Raw genomic sequence first — 27,905 nt, forward strand, 5'->3', positions numbered from 1 at the left:
CCGCTCCAGGTATCCATTCCTCCAAGATGAGTCCCATCCATTCTTGCAAAGCATATCCCACCCCACGGTAAGCCTCAGCTTCTCTGGGCACTATGTAGATATCTCAGCAGCCAGATTCTAATAGGGGCTCAGATTCCCTGCACCCTAATTCCTATCTCTGAGCTCCAGGCCCTGTCATGGAATGCGCCCCCTCCAAATAATTTGAATCCAGCCACCATGCTTAATCTGTATGATGCAATGCCCTCACTTCTATCCCTTGGAATTTGGCTTCAGAAACTACAGGCAACTCAGACTTCTTAAGAGAACACTTATCACTTCCACCATCTCCACACCCAGACACCCAGGATGGGTTTTGGCAAAGGTTTTTAAAAGACCTCCTTGGTCTTTTGTTCCTCATTTTGTAACAGGAAACTCCCCTAGAGCTTCTCCTCAGAAACTGTCTAGAGACCTAGGTATGTTTAATCCTCCCAACAACACTGAGAAGAAGATTCTCACTTTCCTTTTGCTGATGAGAAAGCTGAGGGTCAGAGATTAAGTAAGCCACCTGTACACCTCAGGTTCAGGGGCAGAGCTGGGATTTGAACCTGGGTCTGTCTCCCCAAAGCCCACATTCTGTTCACTTCCTGGTTCCCAGGTCACATATGAAACTGGACCCCCCAATTCTAGCACAAGACACAGATCTCCTTAATGCTTTTGTGAAGAAGCATGGTCTTTTAAGCATGTAAGAAGCTTCAGGAATTCCTTACCCTGAGAGAGAGCTGAAATTATAAGTCAGAGTCAATAAACGCTGAGCTGCACTGTGCTTGTGTCACCCATCGTAGCCAGGAAGGGAATTCTGGGAAGTCAGGGGAGGTTTCCAGCCCCAGAGTGACACAGAAGCGGAGACTGCTCTAACTCCAAGGCCCTTAGGGGTCTTCTAGACCAAGCCTCTTTTACAAACAGAGAAACAGGCCTAGAAAGGAGACAAGACTCACCAAGGTCACCTGGAGTCAGGTGCAGGTTTGGGTCCAGACCCAGGCTCCCGACCCAGAACACTAAAGTCAATGTCCCTGACTGGCAGCCCAGGCTTAGAGCCAGGTTTTCCAAAGTGAGTCTGATTCTCAGTCTCTTCTCTAAGAATAGGCTGGGGGGTGAGTTGCCGGGGCTTGGTTCCTTGCTCTTCGTGTCCATGAATGATCAGGGGCCCCTTTCAGGCTCTCTCACTGCTGAGTTATCAACCCAGGGGACTCTCCCCTCCCCCAGCACACACCCCACTGCCTTCTGGTGTTCTTGCTTCTGCAAAACAGGTTGTGGCATCCCTGGGTGTTGAAAGAAGGCACAGAAGCAGGTCACATTCCTGAGTATTTGTCATTTTAGGATGTGCTTTTTTTCCTACAGCTTAGGGTTTCTTCTCCGCTCCCCACCACACACCAATATTGAAGCCCTGGCCAGCTCCCCCCAGCAGACTCAACCATTCAGCAAATATTACCGGGTACTTGCTCTCTTCCAGATCATGGTAGATGCTGAGATATCAAGGAGACCAAATTACACCTTTTGGCCCCTTAGTCAGTAGCAGGGGGGAACAGACCCAGTGGGTGAGATTCAGGAGGCCAGGGGAGCACAGAACTGGGGCTTCTGACCAAGCCTAGATAGAGGCTCACACAAGGAAGGCTTCCTAGAAGAAGTGAGCTTGAGAAGAGGTCTGAAGAATGAACAGGAATTAGATAGGAAAAAGGGGATGGAAAGTGGATAGAAAGTTTGGACAAAGGCTCACAGTCAAGGTGATGCAAGGTGCTTTGGAGAAATTTATCAGAAAGCAAACAAATGCATTTTTCTGGCAATCTAAACCAGAGAGACTCAGCAGGGGGAGTCTGCAGCTATATAAGTCAATTCAATGTTGGACAGTTGCCCTATATTCAGCCACCAGCAGGGTATGGAGAAATACAAGGGGTGCTCTTTGCACTCAGAATGTTTTCTCTCTCCCTGGGGAGACAAGAACCTTTGAATTTTAAAGACCAGAGAATGGAGTTATTATGGAACATCTAGCAGTGGTCACAGCCATTTACTGGGCACCCCCAGCAACCAAGAGCAGCCCATCCTAAAGTCAACCACACTATCATACTGAGAGCTATTTCCTTAAATCAAAAGAATTTGCCTCCTTAATATGTGTCCCCACTGCCCCCTGTTTTTTCTCCATGCAACAGGTTAGGGTTAGGGTTAGGGTTTTTCAAAGATGGTGCTCCTGCCTCACCTTGCCCTCTCCCCAGTCTGTCCCTTCTAGTCTTAAACAGGAGCACACCTGAAGAATAATACTGGATAATGCCAATGTCAGAATCAGAGCCCTAGAAGGATCTTTATTTATTATTTATTTATTTATTTATTTATTTATTTATTTATTTTCCTAGAAGGATCTTTAAAGTGAACCTGTGATGAGCTGAAGTTGTTATGAGCATCTTGCAAGACAGGAAATCATTTCAGAGGGCTTTGAAGAAGTCTGGAGAAGGGAGAGGAAATGGAATTGCAGGAGGTCGGTACAGCCTTGACAAAGGCACCTCCTTACTGCCTTCTTGTTTTGTTCAGTACCTTGCTTTTCCTTAATATAAAATAATGTTTTGCCTATAAGAACTTTAGAAAATGCAGATGAGCAAAGGAAAGAAAGTAAAAACCGCCTATAATTCTACTACCACCCAGAGATAATTCCATTGATATTTTCACATTATAATCATATCATTTAAGACTTTTTTCCTTCTATATGCGTATGTGGATTTTTTTTTCTTTTTTTTTTTTTCCTTTTTTTTTTTTTTTTTTTTTTTTTTATTGGTGTTCAATTTACTAACATACAGAATAACACCCAGTGCCCGGATTTTTTTTTTTCGTATGTGGATTTTTTAAAAGATTTTATTTATTTATTTGAGAGAGAGAGCATGAGCAGGAGAAGTGGGAGGGGCAGAGGGAGAGGGAGAAGTAGGCTTCCCGCTGAGCAGGGAGCCCATCTCGGGGCTCCATCCCAGGACCCCAGGATCATGACCTGAGCCAAAGGCAGACGCTTAATCAACTGAGTCACCCAGGCGCCCCCATATGTATGTGTGTTTTAACCAGACTTGGACTGTACATAGTATATGTCATGCTTCTTCTCATTTGACATAATATGGGGGATCTTTGGCCGCCAAATATTTTCTCCAGCACATTCAAATGCAAGGCTGTGCTCATCTTGCATTGGGTAGACATACCATTATTCAGCTAGCCAACCCTCTGTTGTTAGACACGGAGGCTCGTCCTTTTTTTTTTTTTTTTTTTTCCTATTTACTATTAGAAATGAAGTCTGAATGTTCCCACATTCCTATAGTTTTCTGAAATTACATGACTGGCACAAGCCATACCCTAATTCCCCCAAAGCACAGCTCCATTTTGGTTGTTTGGTCAAACAAACTTCACCAAAGACTCACAGCTGATAGAAAGAAAACAATTACAACACAGAAAAGAAAAACTGAAATGCAGATTGCTGGATATCACAGTCTACTACATCCAAACACCATAGGCTTCTGGATGCATCTATAGGCTGCTTAGGGACCAGTTCTGCATGGATCTCAGCCTGCTGCTGTGTGGTGGGAGCCAGCCAAACTCTTCCCAGGGGCACAGATCTCGGATCATGTCCGACCTAACCAGAGTCCAGGCCCTTTCAACCTCCCTGAGGCCCAGTAAGAAGGAGAAAATCATTTCCTAACCACCCGTCCCAGTGAACTTCCCATTAATCCCTGTGGATACAGCTCTAGATGGCAGAAATAACTGCTTGGGTCAGCAGTATGAATTGTCATTGTCCCAAACCAAAGACCAGTTCAGGAGTTTTGCCCCCCCCCTCTAGCACAGCAGAATCACTGAAGTTTGATACCTGTTTTTTGTTTTGTTTTGTTTTGTTTTGTTTTCCTAACCTTTTGAAAGTCCCAGACCCCCAAGGCTTAAGATAAGAATACCTGGGCTTTTCACTTTCAACAACCTCTCTAGAAGGAAAGCTATCCCCAAGGCCTTCATCCCACATGGAGAACCTGCTTTGATATGAGGCACCAGAGGAGCAGCAAACATCCTACATCTCTTCCTGCCAGAACAAAGCCAGCAAGTCACAGCTCTTCCTTTGCCACAAGGAACATTCTGGAACATATTTTCTGCTCCCTTGTCTGCCCCAGTTCTTATCCTCGGGACAAATTCCTGACGATAAAATTATAGGGACAAAAGACACATGCATCTGGAAGGTTTTTGAAACACGTCAAATTTTTGCCTTTTTCTGCCTCTGAGCTTTCTGATAAAGCACGGAAGAGCCTTGGGTTGAATCAGCCGCCAGACCTGACAAACCAGCTGGCCTGTCACTGTTACTGTTCTCCGCAAGTAGGAGGGGAACTCCCTTGGATCCTGCCCAGGACTTGGAATTCCGAAGCACACTCACCAGACACCTTTGCACCTGGCTCCCCCTGCTCAGGCCCCACCCTCCCCTCCGTCCCGCCCCCAGGCCGGGTGGAGCCCCGCCGCTGCCTGCCCGGCCGCAAAGCTTCCCAGCCCCTCCATCTGTGCTCAGCCCCGGGGAGGACAAAAGGGGGCTCTGAGCCCGGCCCCATGAGGACGCTACTGACCATCCTGGCGGTGGGATCCCTGGCCGGTGAGTGCCCGTTGCCCTGTGGTTAGACTCCCCCCATACCCAGGATAGTTGATCAGGGTTATACACACACACACACACACACACACACACACACATACACAGCTAGCCTCAGGATGGCCAGTTTCATTTTCTTCTCCACCAGGGCTGCACTGGGTGACAAGTTTCCCTGGAGAACTGGGGAATACCTCAGGGTATTGGGGAGAATGAGCAGGTCCCTCAGACCCTGGGCTCTTCCAGAGACTCAGCCAACCTCAAGAGCCAGGGATGCAGCCAACTGTCTGAACTGGGTTCTAGATGCCCTCACCTCAGTGGATGGAGGATTGGCTTGAGGGAGGCAGACCCTTTGAATAATTGTGATAGTTGTACCATCTCTCCCTCTGCTTCTGGCTGACAACCGGCCCAACAAGGAGAGATGGGGGGAGGATAGATGGACAGAACTTGAGTGCGGCCATCGTCTCTCTCCATAACCCGCTGGGGGCCTCTCCTGACCCCTCACGCTAGATCTAAAAGAGCATTAACTGGGGCATCTGGGTGGCTCAGTCAGTTAAAGCGTCTGCCTTCAGCTCAGGTCATGATCCCAGGGTCCTGGGATAGAGCCCCCATATGGGGCTCCCTGCTCAGTGGGGAGTCTGCTTCTCCCTCTGCCCCTCCTCCCTGCTTGTGCTCCCTCCCAATACATAAATAAAATCTTTAAAATAAATGAATATAAGAGCATTTACTCTAGGAAACAAACTGAGGGTCCCTGGAAGGGAGATGGGTGGGGGGATGGGTAACTGGGTGATGGGCATGGAGGAGGGCACTTGATGGAATGAGGACTGGATGTTGTATGCAACTGACAAATGACTATATTCTACCTCTGAAATTAATAATACAATATATGGTTATTAAATAGAATTTAAATTTAAAAATGTTAAATAAAATAAAAGAGCATTTTTTCCAAAAACAGCCAGGTCTTAAAACACAGGACACTTTTAAAACTGAACTAAAGACAGTAACAGGTCTTAAAACACCAGGACCCTTTTAAAACTGAACTAAAGGGCACAGTTTTCAAATCCAATAAAATGGATTTCTTGATTTATCATTATAGAGAACTTTGAGACAAATACGTGAGATTCCAGATTGTCTCTATGCTCCCCAAGATGTTTAATAAAATTCAGGGAACTTTCTCAGGAAGTGAACACATAGTCCAGACTAAGAGCAGGGAGGGATGGCCTCTGCAAGGCCCCTTCTAGCTCAAGTGCAGGATGAAGCCCATAAAGAGCTGGAGCTTCCCAGCCCCCTCTCCTGTGGTCCCCTGCTTAGGTCGGCAGGATCCACAGTGCTTCCAGCTGCCACCTGGGCCCTTCCAGTCTGCCCAACTCCGGCATCAAGCTGGGCCTTCCCAACACACCGGGTCCTTGATGAGTGAGGAAGACTTGCTGCTTCCCCCAAAGACTCCATTCTGGTTGGAAGTCTTAGAGGCTTTTGACCCTTTCAGATGGGGACCAAGGAGAAACAGCCTTAAGAGCTGTTAAGAGCTGGGAAGGTTCTCCGGTCGCTAGGTCTCCTCTGCCCCAGCATCCATCCACCCATAACAAACATTATCCTTGTTTGTTTGCTTTTCCTTAGCTTCCCGAGTTGTTGACATAAAATTGTTTTTCCAAATAAATGTGAAAACTTCCTTTCGTGGAGGCTACCAGTCTGTCAGTTTCTAGACAACACATGTGTTCCCAGGATTTCACAATGTAGACTTTCACCCAGGAAGTGCAGAAACAGCCACAGGCTGAGGAACGCATGATGGCTTTGAGGGGGAAAGAAATGAGCGGGGCAGGAGAGGGAGAGATTTTTTTTTTTAAGATTTTATTTATTTATTTTAGAGAGAGATAAGGAGAGAGCCCAAGTGCAGGGGGTGCAGAGGACAGAGGCAGAGGAAAAAAGAGAATCCCAAGCAGATTCTGCACTGAGCACTGAGCCCAACGCAGGGCTCGATCCCAGGACCCTGAGATCATGACCTGAGCTGAAATCAAGAGTCAGATGCTTAACCAACTGAGCCACCCACGTGCCCCGAGGGAAAGATCGTGTTAGTCCTCAATGCCCCCTAAAAGAAGAGTCCAGTCTACCCACCCCATTTCCAGACCCCAACTTCAATTCCCTCCTGGAAAATGGTGCCAACCTCCTCCCAACCTGGGCCCCTTACCTCCTGAGCAAGTCCCAGCCTCAGCCACCAGGCTCCCTTCACCACAACTAGCCTATCAGGATACTGACCCCAACGAGCAACCTTCCCAATGCAGCCCTAACCCACCATTAGGGGTAGTTAAGCTCAGCCTCAGATAGACGCTGGCCTTCTCTCAAATCCCACTTCTCCCTCTTTCTTCTGCTGTAATTTTATCTTCCCACCAGAAGCCACCCTTCAGTTTCAACCTCAAGTGGACTCTCTCCCTTATCTTAAGACCCAGCCCTGAATCCAGGACCGCTCCCTCCAAAACAGACCCCAATTCTGCCCAGACTCAAATCCAAACAGATGTCAGCCACATCTGGGCTCAGTAGCATAGCTATCACATTGGCTGGAGGCAGTAAGACATGTCTCCCCCACCCCCCAAGTCCCCTAGGCCCTGTTCTGGGAGCTCCAGGAAGCCTGCAACACAGATTTCTATAGCTGTTGGGACTGACCAACTCAGATTCAAAGAGAATGTGACCTTAGATTTAGCCAGTGGATGCACAGCAGGGTCAGGCTGTCCAGATACTCTTCCCCATGCCCACAGGTGCCTCCTAAGCCCATGGACCCCTCCTTTTTTTTTTTTTTTTTTTTACATTTTATTTATTTACATGAGAGCACAGAGAGAGAGAGAGGCAGAGACATAGGCAGAGGGAGAGGCAGGAGGCAGGCTCCATGCAGGGAGCCCAATGTGGGACTCGATCCCGAGACTCCAGGATCACGCCCTGAGCCAAAGGCAGACGCTCAACCGCTGAGCCACCCAGGTGTCCCCTATGGACCCCTCTTGCAAAAATATTGTATGTAGACTTGGAGTGGGGAGTAAATAACCATCCACTCCCTTACACTTTAGGCCCGTTGGTGGTCATGGCCATGGCCAGGGTGGGGCGAGACACACATAGATCAAAGACACATATGCACGCAGGGCCCCAAGACCTTGATATGACTGGGTCCGCACCTGTTTACTTCCCACGCCAGCCAACCAGGCCCTTCTTAGCATGCTCAGAGCCAGCTGGCAGCTCTGGCTGCCATATTCCTGCAACCCTCTTCCTTTCCACAGACCAAGCTGGGAGGACCGAGAGCAGAGTTTTGTAAGTGAAAGCTCTTGTTTATAGTTCAAGATTGCATCAGGGGTGTAGACCCTCCCTGGTCCTCTTCTTGGGACTCAGGCCTTAGGTCCCCTCTCCCACGACCAGTCTAGCACTGCGATGAGTACTTGTCACGTACTCACTGAGACACTAGGCAGATAAACCTCCCTGGGCCTCAGCTCCTCTTATCCCTAAAATGGGGGTAATGAGAGTAACTGCCTCCTCAGGTTGTCGGGAGGGTTAGTGAAGAGACTTAGCTTAGTGCCTGGGACTTGGAGCGCATTTCAGTTGCTGCTCTTGTCATTAGTATTTGCCTTCAGTAAGTCAAATTATTCCCATCTTAGAGATGAAGAAAACAGGTTCCCCAGGGTGGCCCTGCCCACACACGGCCTCCATCAGCCTCCCTCCCCCGGTGAGGTCTGTGTGGCTGTAGAAGGTGCTTTGCCAAAAAAAAATAAAAAATAAAAAATAAATAAAATGGATAAATTAACTAAAATAAAATTAAAAATAAATAAAATAAAATAAAATAAAATAAAATAAAATAAAATAAAATAAAATAAAATAAAAAAGAAGGTGCTTTGCCTTCTCCCCGTGCTGGGTGGGCAGGGACTGGTTCAGCGAACAGAGAGGCAGGAGCTCACAAACGTCTTCTCCAGCCTTGTTTGGAATTCCTGACTTTGGGGGAGTTACTCTTGGAAGTTTCAGTTGAATAGTCAACGTGGAGTTGAGCTCTCTCCAATATCCAGGGAGAACGCCAACTTCAGGTGCGTTCAGATGTGAAGGAGAGACAGTAAGCATTGGCAGGAGCGTGGAATACGTAGCACGCACACACTGCTGGTGGCGACGTGAGATGATGCGGCCCCTTTGGAAGATGGTTTGGCACACAGTTTGGCAGTTCCTCAGAAAGTCCAACAGAATTACCAGATGACCCAGCAGTTCCACTCCTAGCTCTATACCCCGACAGAACTGGAAACACAGGGCCACTTAAAAACTTGTACACGAACGATCACGGCAGCGTTGTTCACCATCACCAAAAAAGTAGAAACAACCCAAATGTCCATCTACTGAACTGATAAACGAAAGCCATACATTGGTATATTTTTCAGCCATAAAAAGGAAGTCAGTACTGATGCATGCTATGACATGAAGAAATCTTGACAATGTTATGCTAAGTGAAAGAAGCCAGACACAAAAGGCCACATACGTAAGAGTATTTATCTGAAAAGTCCAGAAAGAGCCATAGAGCCAGAAAGCAGATTAGTGGTTGCCTTCATGCTGGGGGAAGGAAGGGATAGAGAGGGACTCCTCATGGACATGGGGTTCCCTTTTAGGGTAATGACAATTCTCCGGACTTGGATAGTGGCCCTGGTTTCACAACTTCTGTGAATATGTTCAGAAACCATTCAATTGCAGGCTTTCAAATAGTGAATTTTATGGGATGTGAATTATTGCTCCATTAAAAAAAATTAAAAAGAAGTGAAGGAGAATGGTGATGGTCAGTTGCAACATCTCTGGTACATGGGTGCTGGTACTGCCCTCCTGGGACAACTTGTTGGAAGGCTGGGGGCAGGATCCTCATGCCCATCTATCTGCTCACCCTGCTCCCGCTTCCCGCAGCTCACATTGCTGAGGACACCTCGGATCTTCTTCAGTACGTAAAATTCCAGTCCAGCAACTTCGAAAACATCCTGACGTGGGACAGTGGCCTGGAGAGCGCCCCAGACGTGGTCTACAGTGTTGAGTATAAAACGTAGGCTTTCTTCACCCCATGACCTCTCTGGACTCTGCTCTGAAACCAGCCCTTCTAAGAAAATCCCCCTCTATGTCCCCAAGTCCCCACCTGGACTGAGGTGACACAGCCTGCCCCACCCCCCGCCAGATAGAGAGCTTTGCTCCTTTGTGGTCTCTTTTGCAACAGGAGGATAAAATAACAGCTAAAAGTACAGGCTCTTTGGGCAGCCCAGGTGGCTCAGTGGTTTAGCGCCGCCTTCGGCCCAGGACGTGATCCTGGAGTCCTGGGATCGAGTCCCACGTCGGGCTCCCTGCATGGAGCCTGCTTCTCCCTCTGCCTGTATCCCTGCCTCTTTCTCTCTCTCTCTCTCTCTCTCTCTCACTCTGTGTGTGTGTGCCTCATGAATAAATAAATAAAATCTTTAAAAAAAATTAAAGTACAGGCTCTAGAGTCAGACTGCCCAAGCTGGGCTTTGGAACCTGGGGCAATGGGGTAATATTGCCAAGCCTCAGTTTCCACACTCAGAAAGTAAGTCTAGCAAGGGAAACTTCATCATAGGATTCTTAGGTAGATTACACTAGAGAGTCATGCGCACCTGTGCCTCACAAATAATATAAGTGTTTTCTTATTATCAGGGAGGCTGGGTCCACAAAGAGTCGTGTCCACTCCCTTGAGCCTAAGCCCCTGTTCCTGCTCATCTCCCTTCCTACGCAGAGGAGGAGGTTGGCATGGGCTCAGGGGTCTGCAAACCTGGGTTGCCTCGCTGGTCCTGCCACTTCGTCCTGTGACAAGTCACTTCTGCTCTCTGAGCCTCACTTCCCTCATCTGTAAAATGGGGATAGCTGTGCCTTAAAGGCTTGTGGTGATGATGAGCCCAGAATGCGAACGCAGACTGGCTGGGTCCCCAAATTCACGGTCCAGACAGCTGCCCAGATTTTACTTCTGTAAGCCTCAGCTTCCTTATTCGGAAAGGAGGGAGAATCATGTACGAACCTCATAGGATCGTTGTGAGAACGATCAACCACATAGGGGGCCCGGGACACAGAATGTTCTAAGTAAATATGAGATATCATTATCATTTTTAATAAACCGCAGGCCCGGTGCCAGGCCTGTTCATTAAAGATGTGCTCCGGCCCCTCCCATGCTTCCAGGTACGGAAAGAAAGAGTGGCTGGCAAAGGAGGGCTGCCAGAGGATCACCCGGAAATCCTGCAACCTGACCACCGAGACGGGCAACCACACGGAGCACTACTACGCCCGGGTAACTGCCGTCAGCGCGGGAGGCCGCTCAGCCACCAAGATGACCGACCGGTTCAGCTCGATGCAACAAAGTGAGTGGCCACTCCTCACTGCAGGGGAGAGGGGAAGCCCAGCAGGGCTCTGCATCCTGGGCAGGGGCCAGATAGAGATGTGGCTTTCAGGGAAGGTCACCCCAACCAGAGCATCTGCGTGCAGCTGGTCATCTTTCCTTAGTGGGCATGCCCCACTCTCGGCCCCAAAGGCCTCATGTCACTATGTCACCACAGTCGACTGTGCATTGTCCTCATAGTTCCTATCACCATCTGCAGTGATGGTGTCTGTCTGCCTGCCTGTACCCCACCTGCCTCCGTGTGGGGGTGCAGATCCCACGTTCTCGGGCCTTCAAGTAGGGCCTGGCACCTGGGAGGTGCTCAATACATGGCTGATGAGTAAGTGAACCTGACTTGCCAAACTCCCCACACAAGCTAAGCAGGTGGAGATGTTCACCAATGGACTTAACAGCCACGTGGTTTCCCAAGAAAAGAAAAACTAAAATTAAACAAGTTGCTTTCTTTTTCTTTTCTTGGTTTATCCAATTAATACGTGTTTATCGTAGACAGTCTGGAAAATAGAGAAATGCACAAAGGAAAGTGAAAGTAGCCCAAAATAATCAGAACGCTTAAACTTAATCATAAAATTAATTAATTAATTTAATCATAGTTACTAGCGACTGTCTCTACTCTTTTGTAAGCTGGTTGGTGGGGTGTTTTTCATCTAATGCCACCAGGAACATTTGCCCGCGTCATTAAGTACTTTTCTACAACGTGACATTTCCTAGCTGCAAGATGATCTGTTCTATGGAGGTGTTCTTAATTTACTCCCCCCGGTTCCCTTTATGAGGACTTTTAACTCAGCTTTTCAATTTTATAAACAAAACTGGAAAAGAAAAAAAGAAAACTGAAGTGAACATTCTTCTAGCTCCAATGTTTTCAATCTTGGAGGTCAATGGACCCTTGAGGGATTTTTAGAAGTTCGCCTCAGGGGGAGTAGGGCTCATGAATCCCCGAAATTGAGTGCAACGTTTTTGTATATGCACATTTGGGGGAGAGAAGATCTGTAACATTCATCAATTTCTATAAACCAGTAAAGGTTATTTGGCTATTCAGAAAATTACATCTTGGGAAAGATTGAAGTCTCAGGCCTGGCCTTTGGGGTCAAATCACTAACTTGGGGCGCCCCAAACACTGCTCACTTTATATAGTTGAACCCTCAGGCCCTGAAGCTGTCATTGCCAGTAGACTGGGAAAACAGGTGCTCTAGGCAGACTCGGGGTGGGGATTGTGGTGGCTGACACAAGGGCATGGTTAATCGAGGAGGCCAGTACCCATCTCTCCCTGGGTTCTGCCCACTGACCCCTGGGCACCACTTTGCCAGCCTTAAACCCAAACACCGGTTGCTTGCAGCACTTTTCTCACCTGTTTGTTTGGCTGCTGTTTCAGAAGCATAACTGGGGTTGGGGTGGGAGAGAAGGGAAGCAGTCAGTCAAGTCCCCTGGTCCGGGGCAACCTCAGACACCACTGGCTGATCCCAGCCTTTTCTCTTTGTTTTTCTTGCTCCCCTTTCCAGCTACCATCAAACCACCCGATGTGACCTGTATTCCCAAGGTGAGATCCATCCAGATGATTGTCCATCCCACCTCCACACCTATCCACGCAGAGGATGGCCACCTGCTAACCCTGGAGGACATCTTCCAGGACCTATTCTACCGCTTAGAGCTCCAGGTCAACCACACCTACCAAATGGTAAATATATGTGTCTCCTTGGTCCTTCGCTGCCTGGGAAACTCATTTCCCTGTCAATTAGATCTGCATTGCTTTAAGTAGAAAAGAGATGTTTTCTATAAATCAGCATTTTCCAAAACACAGCCTTCCCTCTTGTAGATCACGTAGACAGTAGCATGCTAAAATCTCTGATAAGTCCTGCAAAGCCAACACTCCAGTTTCAATTCATTGAATACAACTTCTCTCAAATTTTCAAATTTCTTAACCAGAGAAACTCTGTTTTGCATAATTTTTAACTTTATTTTTTTTTACTAATGCCATATAATATCCTAGTAACCTCTACTAACATCTTCAGATGTCCACTTTGGAAAATGCTGAAATCTGCTTCTACTGCTCCAATTCTTTTTGCTGGTTCTCCAGTATTGGCAGGAACTGGATCCAGTGTCTTAAGATCACTAAGGTGGGAAGCAAGGACATAAATGATCAAATGATTCACGAGGTATTTCTTTTATATCCAGAAAATGTGTTTTCTCCCTAGCATGTGCCATGAATCCATCATTCCATTGAATGACTATTCCCACACCCAAGATGTTTATAATCTAGTGAATGGTGAAGGAGCTAAAACAAGAATTCGAATAGCTATAGATAGAGGAAAAGAAGAGTATTGTGTGGGATGGAGTGGGGACAGAGAGGGAGGAGAAGAGATGGCTATTCAAAGAGTTCTGGAAAAACTTCCAGATCAGAACACTTTCTGGTGCCAAGTAATACATGCTTTTTATCATTTATTCCTCACCATAACCCTGTGAGGTGGGGGTTACCATCTCCATCTTCAGAATAAGAAAACAGAGGTTCAAAGAGGTTAAGGCATTTGTTCAAGATTATTCAGCCAATGATAGCATAGTCAAGATTCAGACCCAGCTCTATTCACAGCCCACATTTTTCTCTCACTGCCCCCCATTATCAGAGAGAGAAGCAAGAAAATGTAAAACCTTACTGCAAAAGCATAAAACTGCCCAATTCAGCTGGATCATGGAGACATGCAGACCAGTTTCTCATGCGCAGCAGTTTCTCAAAACATGGTTCCAGGGCAGCCCCGCTGGCGCAGCTGTTTAGCGCTGCCTGCAGCCCAGGGTGTGATCCTAGGGACCTGGGATCAAGTCCCACGTCAGGATTCCTGCATGGAACCTGCTTCTCCCTCTGCCTGTGTCTCTGCCTCTCTCTCGCTCTCTCTGAATGAATAAATAAATAAATCTTAAAAAAAAAAAAAAAAAAAACCACGGTTCGAAACCAATGGCATCAGAATCTCCTGCAGGTTTTATTTAAAATGCAGGTTCCTGGGCCTTCTTCCAATCTACTTGATGCAATTCTGCAGGGGCACCTCTAGGATCTGAATTTTTAGTCAGCAACCCAAGTGCTTCTTACCCACCCTGAAGTTTGAGAACCACTGACATAGAAGGAGCCATGGGAGGTAAACCTGGGAGGACAGGCTGGGAGGCAGAGAGCTGGGGTGGTGGGCAGAGGCAGTTCTGCTTATTTTAGTAGTCAGGGGAGAAATTAGAGATTACTGAGCAGGGAACGTCCTTATCGTACCATCTGTTAGTAAATATTTGGGCCTTAGTTAATTTATTTACAACTAAATTTGGTTTGTGGTCAGAGAACATACTTGGCATGAATGCAGTTCTTTTAAATTTGTGGTTCCGCATATGGCCCATCTTGGTGAGTCCTCCATGTGGACTCAAAAAGAGTGTGTATCAAAAAAAAAAAAGAGTGTGTATCTTGCAGTTGTTTGGTGGAGCACTCTATAAATATCAGTTGGATAATGGTGGCTAATCATGTTACTCAGATCTTCTGTCTTTCCTGATTTGGGGAAGATCTATCATTCTTTTAATTGCTGAGAATATGAAAATCTCCAACTATGACTGTGGATTTGTCTATTTTCCCCTCTAATTCTGGGCAGATTTGCTTCATGCATTTTGAAACTCTGTTATCAAACACATACACACTTATGATTGTTACAGGCTCCTGAAAAATTGACCCTTTTATCATTAGTAAATGTCCTTTTTTCTCCAGTATTATTTTCTGTATTGAAGTGTACTTCACCTATTATTCATATAGCCACACCAGCCTTACACTTACGGTCTGCCTGGTATATCTTTTTTTTTTTTTTTTTAGATTTTATTGATTGATTGAGAGAGAGAGAGAGAGACCGCATGCAAGCAGGTGTGGGGCAGAGGGAGAAGCAGACTTCCCACTGAGTAAGGCACGGAGCCCACCGTAAGGCTCTAACCTGGGACTCCGTGATCATGACCTGAGCCAAAAGCAGGTGCTTAACCAACTGAACCATCCAGGTGCCCCTGCCTGACATATTTCTTTTTACCTCCATTTATTGTCACTCTATGTGTTATATTTAAAGTGCATCTCTTGAAGATAGCATTCTGACATCTCTGCCCCTTTTTTTTCTGAGATATAATTCACATACCATAAAATCCTCCCTTTTAAAGTGTATAGCTCCATGGTTCTTAGTACATGCAAAAAAGTTGTGTAACCATCACGGCAAATTCTCCTTATGCTGTTAATCTGGTTTCAAGTTCTCTGATTCTCCTGTCAACTCCAATCTGCTATTAAGATCATTGAAGTACGATTTTTATTTCAAATATTATATTTTTCAGTTCTAAAGTTTCCAATTTTCATGGTTTCTACATCCTAATGAGATTTCCTAGTCATTCAATATGAGCACATTTTCTTTCACTGCCTTGAGCATATTTATACTAGCTGCTTGAAAACCACTGTCTAAGCACATCTGGATGGTTCAGTCAATTAAGCAGGTAAGCATTAGGTCATGCCTTCAGCTTAGGTCATGATTCCAGGGTCCTGGGATCAAGTCCCCAAGCCTCCCTGCTGAGCAGAGTGCTTCTCCCTCTCCCTCTGCCATTCCCCCTGCTTGTGTTCTCTCAATCTCGCTCTCTCTCAAATAAATATGTAAATAAAATCTTAAAACGAAAAAAAAAAATCATTGTCTGCTAACTCCAGTATTTTGGTCATCTTGGAGTGGGGTGCCATTGATTGTTTTCTCTCCTGAATATGGATCACATTTTTTCTTACTTTGCGTGTCTAACAATTTTGGAATGTATCCTGGATGTTGTGAATGGCATAGTGGAGGGACTCTGGATTCTGTTCTATTCCTCCAAAGAGTATTGATTTGTTTTGCTTGTTTTGTTTTAGCAGGCAGGTAATTTGACTGGACTTGAAAATCCAAAATTTCAATCCCATTCTTTCATCTTTACCTGGGCTGCTTGAAGTTTACCCTCCTGGCTTTAGGGGCCAAGCAGGGATTTGGGCTAAGTTTATACTCAGAACTTGGGCCTCCCTCTCTATAGACCTCTACTATCTGTGGTCTTTCCCCTCACTTTATAGCTGTTGGGATTGCCCAGAACCCTGTCTTCTTAAAAATCAAACTAGTAAGATTATAAGGTTTCCATTTAGGTTTAAACCATCCCACAAGGTAAAGGCCTGCTTTCAAGCTAAAAGACATTTTAAAAGATGATAAATTCACCCAATAACTTTTCTTTCTTCCTTTCTCCAATATCTGCATGCTTTTACTTATCCTCTATTACCTACAGGTAGTTTTTATTTAGCCAGAGTTTATAGTTGTTGCCTTAGGGGAGGGTTGGTCCAAAGAAGCTCTAAGTTACTGGGAGCAGAAAGAAGAGAGATCGAATGTGAAAATGAAAGAAAGATCAGGGTAGAAAGTTAGGCCCTCCTGCAATGGTAGGGGCTGGAAATAACCAGGCCTGAAGGAAGCCAGAGGCAGTAAAACATCTGAGGAAGGAGGGATCTTGGGCCTCAGCAACTCTGCTGGACTTGCATCACACGATTTGCAATGTGTGCCATTTCAACCATGAGTTACACAAAACAGTAAGTTGTAAAATCCTTTTATGTATTTCAGCCACTTACACCCACCTCAGAAAAATAAAAAAATAGAATTTAAATAACCCTAGTTTCCATGTGCCTGGAAAGGGGAAGATGTAGCTGAAATGCAAAGACCCAGAGAATAAAATTCTTAGTTTTTGAATGCCCCAGAACACAGCTCCTGGCCCTTTGAAGGAAGGTTTATGGATCACTTAACAACAATTAGAAACAAAGGATGTGAGAAGCACTTCGTCAAAAATGGCTTCAAGTTTTGGACTTGAATACTGGAACAAGGAAGATACTATTAACAAAGCTAGGGATGCCTGGATGGCTCAGCGGTTGAGCGTCTGCCTTCGGCTCAGGGCTTGATCCCAGCATCTGGGATCGAGTCCCACATTGGGCTCCCTGTGGGGAGCCTGCTTCTCTCTCTGCCTGTGTCTCTGCCTCTCTCTCTCTCTCTCTCTCTCATGAATAAATAAATAAATCTTTTTTAAAAATTAACAGAACTAAGGTGTCACACACAGGTGCCACTTTGGGGTTCAGGATGGGGCGGGACTCAGAAGAGATCAGCACATTGGGACGGGATCAGGTAGACATGCCCACCAAGTGCCATCCAGCAGACAGCTGGAAGTGCACATCAAACTTTACAGCTCTTACTAAGTTTTCTATACATTGGTGATCTCAGGAGCCAGGGGTCCAGATAAGATCACTCGGTGAGAGAGAAAAAAAAGTGGATGAAGGGCAAATCTTGCAGAACAAAAGAATCAAGGTGCTGAAACCAATGAGAGAAGTAGGATGAGAACCAGAATGATGGAATGAGGCAACCAAGGGAGGAGTTCAAGATCAAGAGGATAGAGACACACAGAAAGGCGAGAGTTTAAGAAGCAGCTCTGCAGAAGGATCAGGAACTACAAAGGAGCAAGGGCTTGCTTCAGCAGAGCAAGATGTGGCAGGAACAACAGGAGCCCATAGGGCCAGGTGGGCCAGAGAGAGAGAGAGAGAGGACAGGGATGCAGGGACCAGCGCTTTATCCCATGATATGGGCCAAGCCATCAAAAGATTTAAACAGAGGAACATTGGAACTATGTTAATCCTTTAAAAATATCACTTTGTCCCCAGGATGAATATGGAAGTGGACAGGGGCCAAACTAGAGACAGGTGACCAGTAAGGAAGTCACTGCAGGAGTCCAGGCTCAAGATGTTGAGGCCTAGTTAAGGCAGAAGCAATAAGGAAGGCAAGAGAGGGATGGATGGTCAAGAGTTTTTGATGTTTGATAAAGAAGGAGGAGGAGAAGAAGAAAAACTAGAAGGAGGGATAATGATGATGTTGGTGGTGGTGACGATGCTGCTGGTGATAGCGGTGCTGGTGGAGAAGGTGCTGGAGGTGATAGTGATGCTGGTGGTGATAACAGCAGCCAGTATGAACAGAGTGCTTACTGTGGGCCTGACGCTATTCTAAGTGAAAGCACGTGTTGCTTGGTGACTGGCTGGGTTTGCAGATAAAGCAGAGGGTAGGGGGATAGGAATGGAGCACTACAGACCGACCCACCAGTTTTTGGTTTGGATAGCTGGTAGCACCACTGTACTAAGTTCAGTAACCCAGAAGTGTGCACAGGCTTGCTTGGGCTTCATGGGGGAGGCTGGTGCATCAGAGGAATCACTCTGGGTTCTCTTTTGAATTCAGCACCTTGGAGGGAAGCAGAGAGACTACGAGTTCATTGGCCTGAGCCCTGACACAGAGTTCCTTGGGACCATCACCATTTCTGTTCCAAACTTTTTCAAAGAGAGCGCCCCCTACGTGTGCCGAGTGAAGACACTGCCAGGTGAGTTCAGCGGAGACCAGAGACAGGTGGGACTCCTGAATTCAAATCTTGACTCTCTGCTTTCTTCTCGGTAACCGAGGTGAGGTTTGACGGTGCTCACAAAACTACCGAAGGACTGATTAGTGTTATCAAGGTCAGTCTTCCTTAATCCATCACTGAGTTAGCTGATAGGTTCTCATTAGACCCGTTTAATCCCCACCCTCCAGCCGGCTGGGTTTCATCTCACCGGCCAACGTTCTGTGTACCCTGGCGAAGCACATTCACTTAATATTAACCCAGGTGAGATAACCTGGGAAATCATCTGCAGGAGGGAAAGCAGAGAAGATAAAGATATGCTCCCTCAATCTCTTCCAAAGTCAAAGAAAGGGAACAGGGATGAGAACTAGCATTTCTGCAGTGCCGACGACCAGGGACCAGGCACCACAAGGCAAAATCCTCATGAGCCATCTACAAGACAAGTATGATTTTCACTTTGTTTTGCTGTGGGAGCCGAGGTTCAGAGTGGTTAAGTAACTTGTACGAGGGCACACAGCTGGCGAAGGACAGAACTGGGCTGAGGTCAGCAGCCCGCGTTCCTACCACGTTCCTACCACGGCTATAGAAATCGTTTTGAGTCATCGGCTCAGGGAGATGGTGCCGGTGCTCCCTTCCTCTAGCACACTGAAACTCGACTCTTCACCATCCAGCATCATGATATTTTTATTAGCGTTCATGTTCACAGAGATAGAAATGTTGTAATGCTCAGAGCTGCAAGTTTAGAAGATGAAAGCGATAGTAGTGGGTCAGATGGATTTGAAAAAGAGCCTCCTCCTTAGTCATCAGCTTCAGATTAATGATGTCAGTAGGTGATGTGTGTTCTAGCGAACAGAGGCGAGGTGGCCGCTAGAGGCCGGGCCCTGGGCTAGGCTGCAGCTTGGTAGCACCATCCTGGCAGGGGTTCTGGTCCTTGGTGTTGTTCAGGAACTCAACTCACCAGTCGCCCCCAAGAACCACCAAGGGACTGATTTCTCTCGCCGAGTCCCAGTGCAGTCACTCTCAGGGAAGGGACGCCTGGGGGAAGAGCCAGCCCCGGCCCGTTCGCACGGGGCAGGCTCTTCGTGGGGCAAGTGCCACCGGGGAGACCAGAATAGAAGTTGACAAGAGTAGTACTTTGCAGGCATCCCGCTGGGAGCATGTGTACCATTTGTGGCCCTCTCCCCTGGATGGGCTGGACAGATCTTGCCCACCCCTGGCCCCCCCTGCTCTCTGACAACATGCAGACCACCCTCCCCTCAGCCTTTTGTGGGCTGGTCCTTACAGGATCTAGCTCATGATGTGATACCTTTTTGTTTTTTCCGAGACTGTAGCTGCTTTTACATAAATCACACTTCTTTTTCTCTTTTATAGATTTTATAGATTTTAGTTAGTTAGTTAGTTATCACAGAGGGGAGTGCAGAGGGAGAGGAAGCACAAGTCGGGGGGGCGGTGCACGGCTGAGGAAGAGGTTAGAAGCAGACTCCCCACTGAGCAGGAAGCCCTATGCGGGGCTCCATCCCAGGACCCCGAGCTCATGACCTGAGTTGAAAGCCGATGCTCAACCGACGGAGCCACCCAGGTGCCCCATAAGTCACACTTCTTATTGGCTATTTCTTGCTGACCTATAGAAGGCACCTTATCCTTAAAAATAAAGTATAGGAGTAACAATCCCTACTGTTTATTAAGCACCCACTCTGTTGCCAAGCACCGTGTGTTAAATGCTTTATGTATATTACCCCATTTAATTTTTATAACCACCCTGCAGTTTGGGTGGCTTCATTCCCATTTTGCAGAGGAGGAGCTCTGGCTCAGAGAGGCCAAGCAACTTGCCAGTAACCCCATAGCTGGTCAGTGAACCTAGTTAGTTCATCTGATCTTGAAGTCAGCACTTTGCAATTTTGTTTACAGCTAGGCCGCTCCACTACATATTTTTTCTTCTTATTTCCATTTCAGAGTGATATATCCTGCCCTTGACCCCATATCCTGTGGTCTGTTCCTATCCCTGGAGTCCAGAATTCCCACTTTACCTTCCAGGATGTCTGGGAGAGTCACAGAGCCACATCCCACATCTTGATGCTGGAAAGGACTCTGGGACTCATCTTACCCCATATCCAACTTTTACAGATGAGGAAACCAAGGCATCCTTGTGTAGTGCCTGTGAGAAGAGCTTCGTGCATGACAAGCCTAGTTCCCACTGAGTAGCTCTGTGACCTTGGCCAACTCACTTAGCCTCTCTGAGACTCAGCGTCCTGAGACTCAGCATCTCTGGCCCTCTTTGTTTGGTGGGATATCATAGGTAAAGCATGCCACACAGTGCACACAGGAAGAGCTCAATAACTGCTGGCTACTGCTCTTAATACAAAGTAGACCAGAGAGGGTCGTGCAGCAGAGAGAAGGCTTCTCAGCATACGAGTGGCTGAGCCAGACCTCTAACACCCCACATTCCAATGTCATTTCCATGATTTCTTTCTGCCTTCCCATGGGTGAAATTGCACATGGGATTGTTCCAAGTCCCTGTCCTACCCGGCTAGAGGAGCAGTGGTTTTCCTGTTACATTAGGCATGTCATGTTGAGACATCCTGGTCGTGTCTTCTCCCTGGAGCAGCAATGGGAATATCACGTGACAGGGGACAGGGTATTACCCAAGTGGGAAGTTAACCCAGAGAAGCCCAAGCCTAAAGGGCTGGGGAGGAGTGAGGAGTGGGCTCCAGTGATTCTGGGGGTTCACAGCCATTGCCAAGGGCACTGGCAGCTGGTGATCAGCACCCCACGCTGAAGCCTCAAGGGGGAATGGAAGGAAGGTGACCAGGAGAGTCAAACCCCCTGGAGAACATAAATCACCAGTTTTAGCAAAAATCCCAGCTACTGCATCCTTACTATGCCCCTCACTCATCCTACTAGGACTGGTGACAGGAAGTGTGTCATGCCAAGAACTGGCTGCTCCCATCCCAAAGATGTGGCGCCACAGGGCGAAGGCTCCACGCTAAAGCCCTTAGTTGTCCTTCTTCCCTTTCAGAAAGGGTGCCTCCAGGGGCACCTGGTGGCTCAGTTGGTTAAGCATCTGACTCTTGGTTCTGGCTCAGGTCATGATCTCAGGGTCCTGGGATCCAGCCCTATGTCAGGCTCCACACTCAGCGGCAGGGAGTCTGCTTGAGATTCTCTCTCTCTATGCCCCTTTCACTTGTGCGTGCTCTCTCTCTCTAAATTAAATAAATATTTTTTAAAAAGAGAGAGAGGTGTTACCCCAGGCTCCCTCCTGAGCAAGATCTTCCTGAACACCCAGCCCGTTACCTTTGTAGGGAGGCATGGAGGACAGGCCCCTCCCATGGCCACCTCTCTCCCCTCTGCCTCTGTCCCCAGCCCCCTGCCAGAGAGACAGGGTTGGCCTCAGACTCAGGCAGGAGAGGCCTGTTTAGAAGGCTCTTCTCTGGCTTTGCTCTGGCCACGGCCCTCGTCTCCCCACAAGATGAAGAGTCCATAGGTCCAAATGCCAGGTCCCCCTCGAGCCTGTGACATCCCTTCTAGCCCACCCTCTGAGTACCTGGGACCCTGAAATTCTCAGTTCAAATGCCCTGGGAATGTCCAGTCTAGTGGATCTGTCCCTTGCATCCTCCCTCCAGAGCGGAGATACCCTGTTGATGGACAGACCCTCAGCCCCTAGGGTGGCCAGTAGGCAGCTATGTGTTGAGGGGTATGGATGAGCTTGGCTGTGTGGGCTGGGGCATCTACATCCCTGTGCACGAGGTCCACGGTGGGCCAGGGGACTGTGGCAGGCTCTCCCTGCACCTCCACATTTCAGCACAGGACCCCAGGGAGTCCAAGAATTCAAAACTCAAACCTGGCCTTCCAGGTTGTGATGGAAAGCATCCGTGTCGGGGCGGAAGCATACAACGCATGTTACTCGGTGTAAGAATACGATCTATAAACTGGATATTCAGACATAGCTAGTATGTGGCCCTCCACTTGGGCTCTTAACTCAGCCTGCACATATTGGGGGCAGGAGAGGCCTTCCCAAGGCGGCCGGAGAGGGCAGGGGAGGAAAAGCACCCAGCCTGCAGCATCCACACGGGGTGGGGCCCAGACCGGATCCTGGCCTCAGTCCTCTGCTCTGGCCCCTTTGCTCCCCCAGATCGGACATGGACATACTCCTTCTCTGGTGCCTTCCTGTTCTCCATGGGCTTCCTCGTCGCGGGGCTCTGCTACCTAAGCTACAGATATGTCACCAAGTTGCCTCGGCCTCCCAACTCCCTGGTGAGCAGTTGCGCCCGGGGCAGGAGAGAGAGGTCCTGGGGCAGGGGGGGGGGGAAGGGGGATCCCCAAAGCAGCAGGGGACACAGGCCCAGAAGATGAGCACACAGCACAGGACATTAGGCCTCGTTCTCCTCTCCAACCTAAAGGTGACACAGACACGGCCTAGCAGGGTGTATTAGAGAAGGGCAGGTGACCGAGAATAGGGGGCTTGGAATAGAAGCCCCCTCGATTTGAGAACGTCGGCTTCCAGGCAGGTAACACGGGACCTGAGAGCGCAGGCCTCTGTAAGGGGCCTGAGGAGGGGTGGGCCCCATGGGGAGCCCCGGAGCTCATGCCCTGCCCAGATGGGCAGCCGGGTACGGCCTCCTGGGAACACAGGCAAGTTGCCAAGTCTTCTAAGCCCTTCTATAAACCACCCGGGTCACACTGGCAGCCCCAAGACGTGGGCTGAAGCAACAGCGTCTGCGGCAGGGCCCATCTGACAGGCCTGGGACTCCAGGAGCTGCCTCTTGTCTATGTGAGGGGCAGGGGGGCGGGAGGGCATTTCGCCCCATGCCAAAGCCCCCATGAGCCATTCCTGTACGACTCTCCCAGCCTTCCCTCGTTCCCTCTCCTTCTGCCCCTGGCGCCCGCCAGCAGGCTCTTAGTGAGTGTGGTCTCGGGAGTGGACCCCAGGGCAGCCTCCAATCAGTCATCGACTTCCTGGACTATCTACCTCCTAGAGAAACCACAGCCTAAATCTCTCTCCTTGAGATAACCCAGACGTTAGAAGTGGCTCGCACCTAACGGGCTGGGAGCCCCGTCCCTTAGGGAGGCCCAGCGCTTAGAGGAAGCTCTGGAAAGCCAAGGGAATGTGCAGGATGTGCATTTTGAAAAGTCCCCTGGGTGCTCTATGCCATCCCCTCTGCCGTCCGGGGCCCCCTCCCGGAGATTCGAGTGGGCCCTAACGGGTGGATTGTTGTCCCTGCACAGAACGTCCAGCGAGTACTGACCTTCCAGCCTCTGCGGTTCATTCAGGAGCACGTACTGATCCCTGTCTTGGACCTGAGCAGCTCCGGCAGTCTGGCCCAGCCTGTCCAGTATTCCCAAGTCAAGGTCTCCGGGCCCAGGGAGCGCCCAGGAGCCTCCCCACTGCACAGCCTGTCTGAGATGGCCTATCTCGGGCAGCCAGACATCTCCATCCTCCGGCCCAGAGTGCCGCCTCGCCAGACGCTCTCCCCACTGTCCTATGCATCCCAGGCTGCCTCTGAGGTCAGGCCCCCCTCCTATGCACCTCAAGTAACCCACGAAACTAAGCTTCCATTCTACACTGAGCAAGCCATGTCTGAGGTCCAGCCTGCTTCCTACACCCCTCAGACCACTCCAGACAGCTGGCCTTCTTCCTATGGGACGTGCGTGGAAGGCTTTGGCAAAGACTCCCCACCTGTGACTCTTTCTAGGTCCAAACACCTCAGGACTAAAGGTCAGCTCCAGAAAGAGGCACAAGCTGGGAACTATATCCCAGATGGCCTTTCTCTGCAAGGGGTGACCTCCTTGGATAGGGAGGCCCCCCAAGAAGCAAATTTCTTCCACCAGCATCTGGGAGTTCACACGGACAGAGTACCTGACCCCAGTGTGCGACACAAAGGGACACCATCGTACCTAAAGGGCCAGCTTCCCCTCCTCTCCTCTGTCCAGCTCGAGGGCTGCCCGATATCCCTCCCTTTACACACTCCTTCCCTCCCATGTTCCCCCATAGACCAGGAACCAAGTCCCTGGGGCCTGCTGGAGTCTCTCGTGTGTCCCAAGGATGAGGGTCTCATGTCTGAGATGGAGGCCCAGAGCCCAGCCTCTCAGACCTCAGACCTGGAGCAGCCCACAGAACTGGACTCTCTCTTCAGAGGCCTGGCCCTGACGGTGCAGTGGGAGGCCTGAGCAGAGGACAGGGCAGGCCTGGCGCTTCCTCCCTGTCCCCACCCAACCTCACGTGGTTGGCCATTGCTCCCACACCCAGCCTTGCCGCACACTCTGCAGCCCAGCCTCAGGGGGCTGCCCTTGAAAGAACCGAAGGAAAGAGGGACATAGGGCCTCTGCCATGGCTGGGCTGTGGTTGGAGCAAAGAAGTTGGGCATGATGAGGACTCCGGCCAGAGGAGCCCCGGGTACGCATCTTGCACAAATGAGCATGTGCAAGCAGAGCAGGGCAGGAGGGGACGGGCAGAGCGTGGGGAGCCGAGGCAGAGAGACTTCATGGAGATCCGGGCCCCAGCTCCGAAGATGCTGAATGCAAAATTCCCTACCCCACTCCTGGCCAGTTTCATAATCTAATTCGACAGAGGGTGACGTCCTCTCTGGTCCCCTACCCTGAGAAACGGAGCCTGGAAAGGATGCCTCACAGCAGGCTGGGCAGCACCAGGACAAGCTGCACTTCTGGCCAAAGCCAGAGGCAGCCCGATGGCGAGACTCCAGGGAGGAGTGCGGCCTGGGGCTCATTCCCAACCAAGCCGCTTGCTGGAAATCGCACCATCTCGACTTGGTCCCTCTGCTAGAGTCTTTACACCAGGTGAAATGCAGGTCCACCAGTGAGGGAGCACACACAAGCCTCTTCTGCCGGCAGAAGTTGCAGACCCTCTCCTGAGAGCAGGGTTCATAAGGAACGTGGGGCCACGTGGCTCCCGACGCCGACACAATGGCAAAGTGCACGCACTTCACAGCTTAGAAGACTGAGCCGTGGGTTCAGCTCATCTGGGTTCAAATTCCCGCCTTACCACTTACCAGCAAATGAATCACTGCTCAAAACCTCAGTTTCTTCATCTGTAAAATGGGGATAGTGACGCCTGCTTCAAGGGGATGTGGTGAGGATGACATTCATAATGTCTATAAAGTACTTAACAGTGCCTGGCACGTGCTCAGTGTCGGATCAACGGTAGCCGTGTCCTGTTGTGGGTTTTTTTGCAAATCAGCCTGCACAGTGAGGGACCTGCTCCCTCAGTTCAGGTGGCTTCACACTGGGCATTTTCTCATGAGCTCGAATCATCCCGATTTTCTCAGGACAGGATTTCTCAGGACAGCTCTAGGCCAGGCCAGAGGGGCTGGGGGGAGGTGGAGGGATTGAGGGGCCTTCTGGAAACAGGGCCCAAAGACAAATGGGATCTTCTCCCTGAGGTTGTAGGGGGAAGTTGTTTGGGAGTGGCGGTGGCATGCCCAGATCTCCTCCGCACACCCCAGCGGAGGCAGCGCGGTGCCAGCTTACCCTGCCGCCCCTGTGGCTGCTCCTCTGGGAGGAAATGGCTCCTTGCTCGTGCTTGCAGGGTGCCGCCACCGAAGCCGTGACACAGCTGGAGCTCAAACCTTCCACTCGTCACCAGAAGGAGCTTTCCACACTGGCTTGGATTCTCAGAGATGAGACTAAGGTGGCATAAGGAAGGGGGGGGGACCCCAGTGGGGGTCCTTCAGGGGCCAGGACCTGTCATCACCCTTTTGTCCAGAAGTCTGTTCTGAACATTACTGAGAAACAGGATCAAAGTCTGTTGCCTCAGCACGACCTTCCCGAGTATACAAGGCCCTCCCTTCTCTGTACCCAGATGTGTCTCCCCTCCTCTTCCTCAGGGCACCCACCCCGCAACACAGCACCAGGTGTTGGTGTTCTTATTTATTTTTAAAGATTTTATTTATTTATTCATGAGAGACACACAGAGAGAAAGAGACAGAGAGAGAGGCAGAGACACAGGCAGAGGGAGAAGCAGGCTCCATGCAGGGAGCCCGACGTGGGACTCGATCCCCGGTCTCCAGGATCAGGCCCTGGGCTGAAGGCTGCGCTAAACCGCCGCCACCTGGGCTGCCCAGGTGTTGGTGTTCTTATCTGTTTGTCATTAATATTTAACAGCTCTTCAGGGTCATTGGTCTAGACCCGAATCTCCATAACAGAGGGGTGGGCCACCCTCCTGACCACCGCAGTCCTCCCCACCCCCCACCCCTTTTCTCCGCAGCAGCCACTAAGGTGGCCTCAATGATTATCCCCTCCCCCCACACTGCAAACAAGTTTCCTTCCTGTCACTTGGGGTGAACTTGGCCAAAGGTTGACTATCTTGACTATCTTCACCTTGTTTGGTAATGAGAAACAACTTAACAGCCGGACTGTTCTCACCAGGTAAGTGGGACAGGGAGTCACAGAGATATTTTTTTTTTTTAAGGCCATAAAAGGGCTGTGAAGCTCTCTAAGCTCCTCGGGACGATAGATAGATGTCCCAACTACTTGGTGACTCTCTGAGGGTGGAGTCTGAGTGCCTGAGGAGAGAGATGAATGGCTCTGAGCCGTAGGACCCTCCGCAGGCTGCCCTGGCCCCACCGAAGGGCAGGTCCCAGGTCTCTGGTCTCCCAAGCAGGCAGCCCAGGCCTGCAGACAGGGCTTGGAAGCAGCTAGAAGGCAAAGGGTCTGAGGCTCCGCGGAGCTGGGCTGAGGCATTAGCATCCCTGAGAGTCCTAGGCCCTGACCCCATTACCAGGAATCTGCAGAGCCTGGCCCCACCTAGCCCAGACAAGAGAGTCTTTGCAGCAGAGCCCAGCCCAGGAATAAACAAACAGGTGTGGTAGCAGGTAGCAATAATAATAGCAATAAGAAGGAGGAACCCAGCCATGTCACTTGACCACTCATCATCCTGGGAAACTGCCATGAAAGGTTGTATTATTGATATTTTGCAAGGGAGAAAGATAGCTCAGAGGGGTTACTCGCCCAAGTTGGTTTCCCAAACCTGCCTCATCATGAGATGTAAAAACGCAGCTTCCCTAGCCCCACCCAGACCTGCTAAATCCTCGGCTCTTGGGGAATCTGTATTTCTGATAAACCCCTTTGATGATTCCTCTCTGGCAAGTGGAGGGAACGAGGCCCTCCTACCCACAGTTTCCCTGTGCATAGCTTCAAATCACCTCCCAGGAGTCACCCTCATTACAGCCCCTGGCGAGGGGTGGGGGGCAAGATTACTTGGGCAGCATTCAACCTGCAAAGTCCGCAGACCCCTGGCCTCCCAAGCCCCCGGCCCCAGGAACATGCAAGAGTTGCCTGAGTTCCCGCCCAAGGAATAGGGCCCCTAGGACTGATGCTCCTCCAGTGTCCCAGAGGTTGGGATCCCTCTGCACCCCTCCCAGGTCTGAGCGTCAGCCTGAACAAGGAGGCTATGACCACGTGTCACCACCAAGGCCTGTCCCTTGTTGCTGTCTCCACCCTACGTCCCATAAAGTGGGCCAGAAACAGTGGAGGCAGGAATGGCTCACA

General features: G+C 49.4%; 1 protein-coding gene across 1 annotated transcript; it reads left to right on the plus strand.

Moving 5' to 3' along the window:
- Positions 1-4,480: 4,480 nt before the first annotated feature.
- IL22RA1 (interleukin 22 receptor subunit alpha 1) lies at positions 4,481-25,562 on the plus strand. The gene is made up of 7 exons (XM_025447817.2): positions 4,481-4,627; positions 9,524-9,656; positions 10,790-10,968; positions 12,503-12,678; positions 18,251-18,389; positions 22,534-22,655; positions 23,628-25,562. Exons 1-7 carry the CDS (start codon positions 4,585-4,587, stop codon positions 24,567-24,569), a joined length of 1,734 nt encoding a protein of 577 aa, XP_025303602.1. The 5' UTR covers positions 4,481-4,584; the 3' UTR covers positions 24,570-25,562.
- The last annotated feature ends 2,343 nt before the right edge of the window (positions 25,563-27,905 follow it).

This window comes from Canis lupus, chromosome 2 (assembly GCF_003254725.2).
Source record: "Canis lupus dingo isolate Sandy chromosome 2, ASM325472v2, whole genome shotgun sequence".
Lineage (NCBI taxonomy): Eukaryota > Metazoa > Chordata > Mammalia > Carnivora > Canidae > Canis > Canis lupus.

What these genes read in the sequence shown, in the direction of transcription:
- IL22RA1 (XM_025447817.2), top strand. Translation starts at nt 4,585, where the DNA reads ATGAGGACGCTACTGACCATCCTGGCGGTGGGATCCCTGGCCG. An exon ending in GGCGGTGGGATCCCTGGCCG is followed by an intron (nt 4,628 to 9,523) that starts GTGAGTGCCCGT and finishes CGCTTCCCGCAG; the next exon opens with CTCACATTGCTGAGGACACC. An exon ending in GTTCAGCTCGATGCAACAAA is followed by an intron (nt 10,969 to 12,502) that starts GTGAGTGGCCAC and finishes TCCCCTTTCCAG; the next exon opens with CTACCATCAAACCACCCGAT.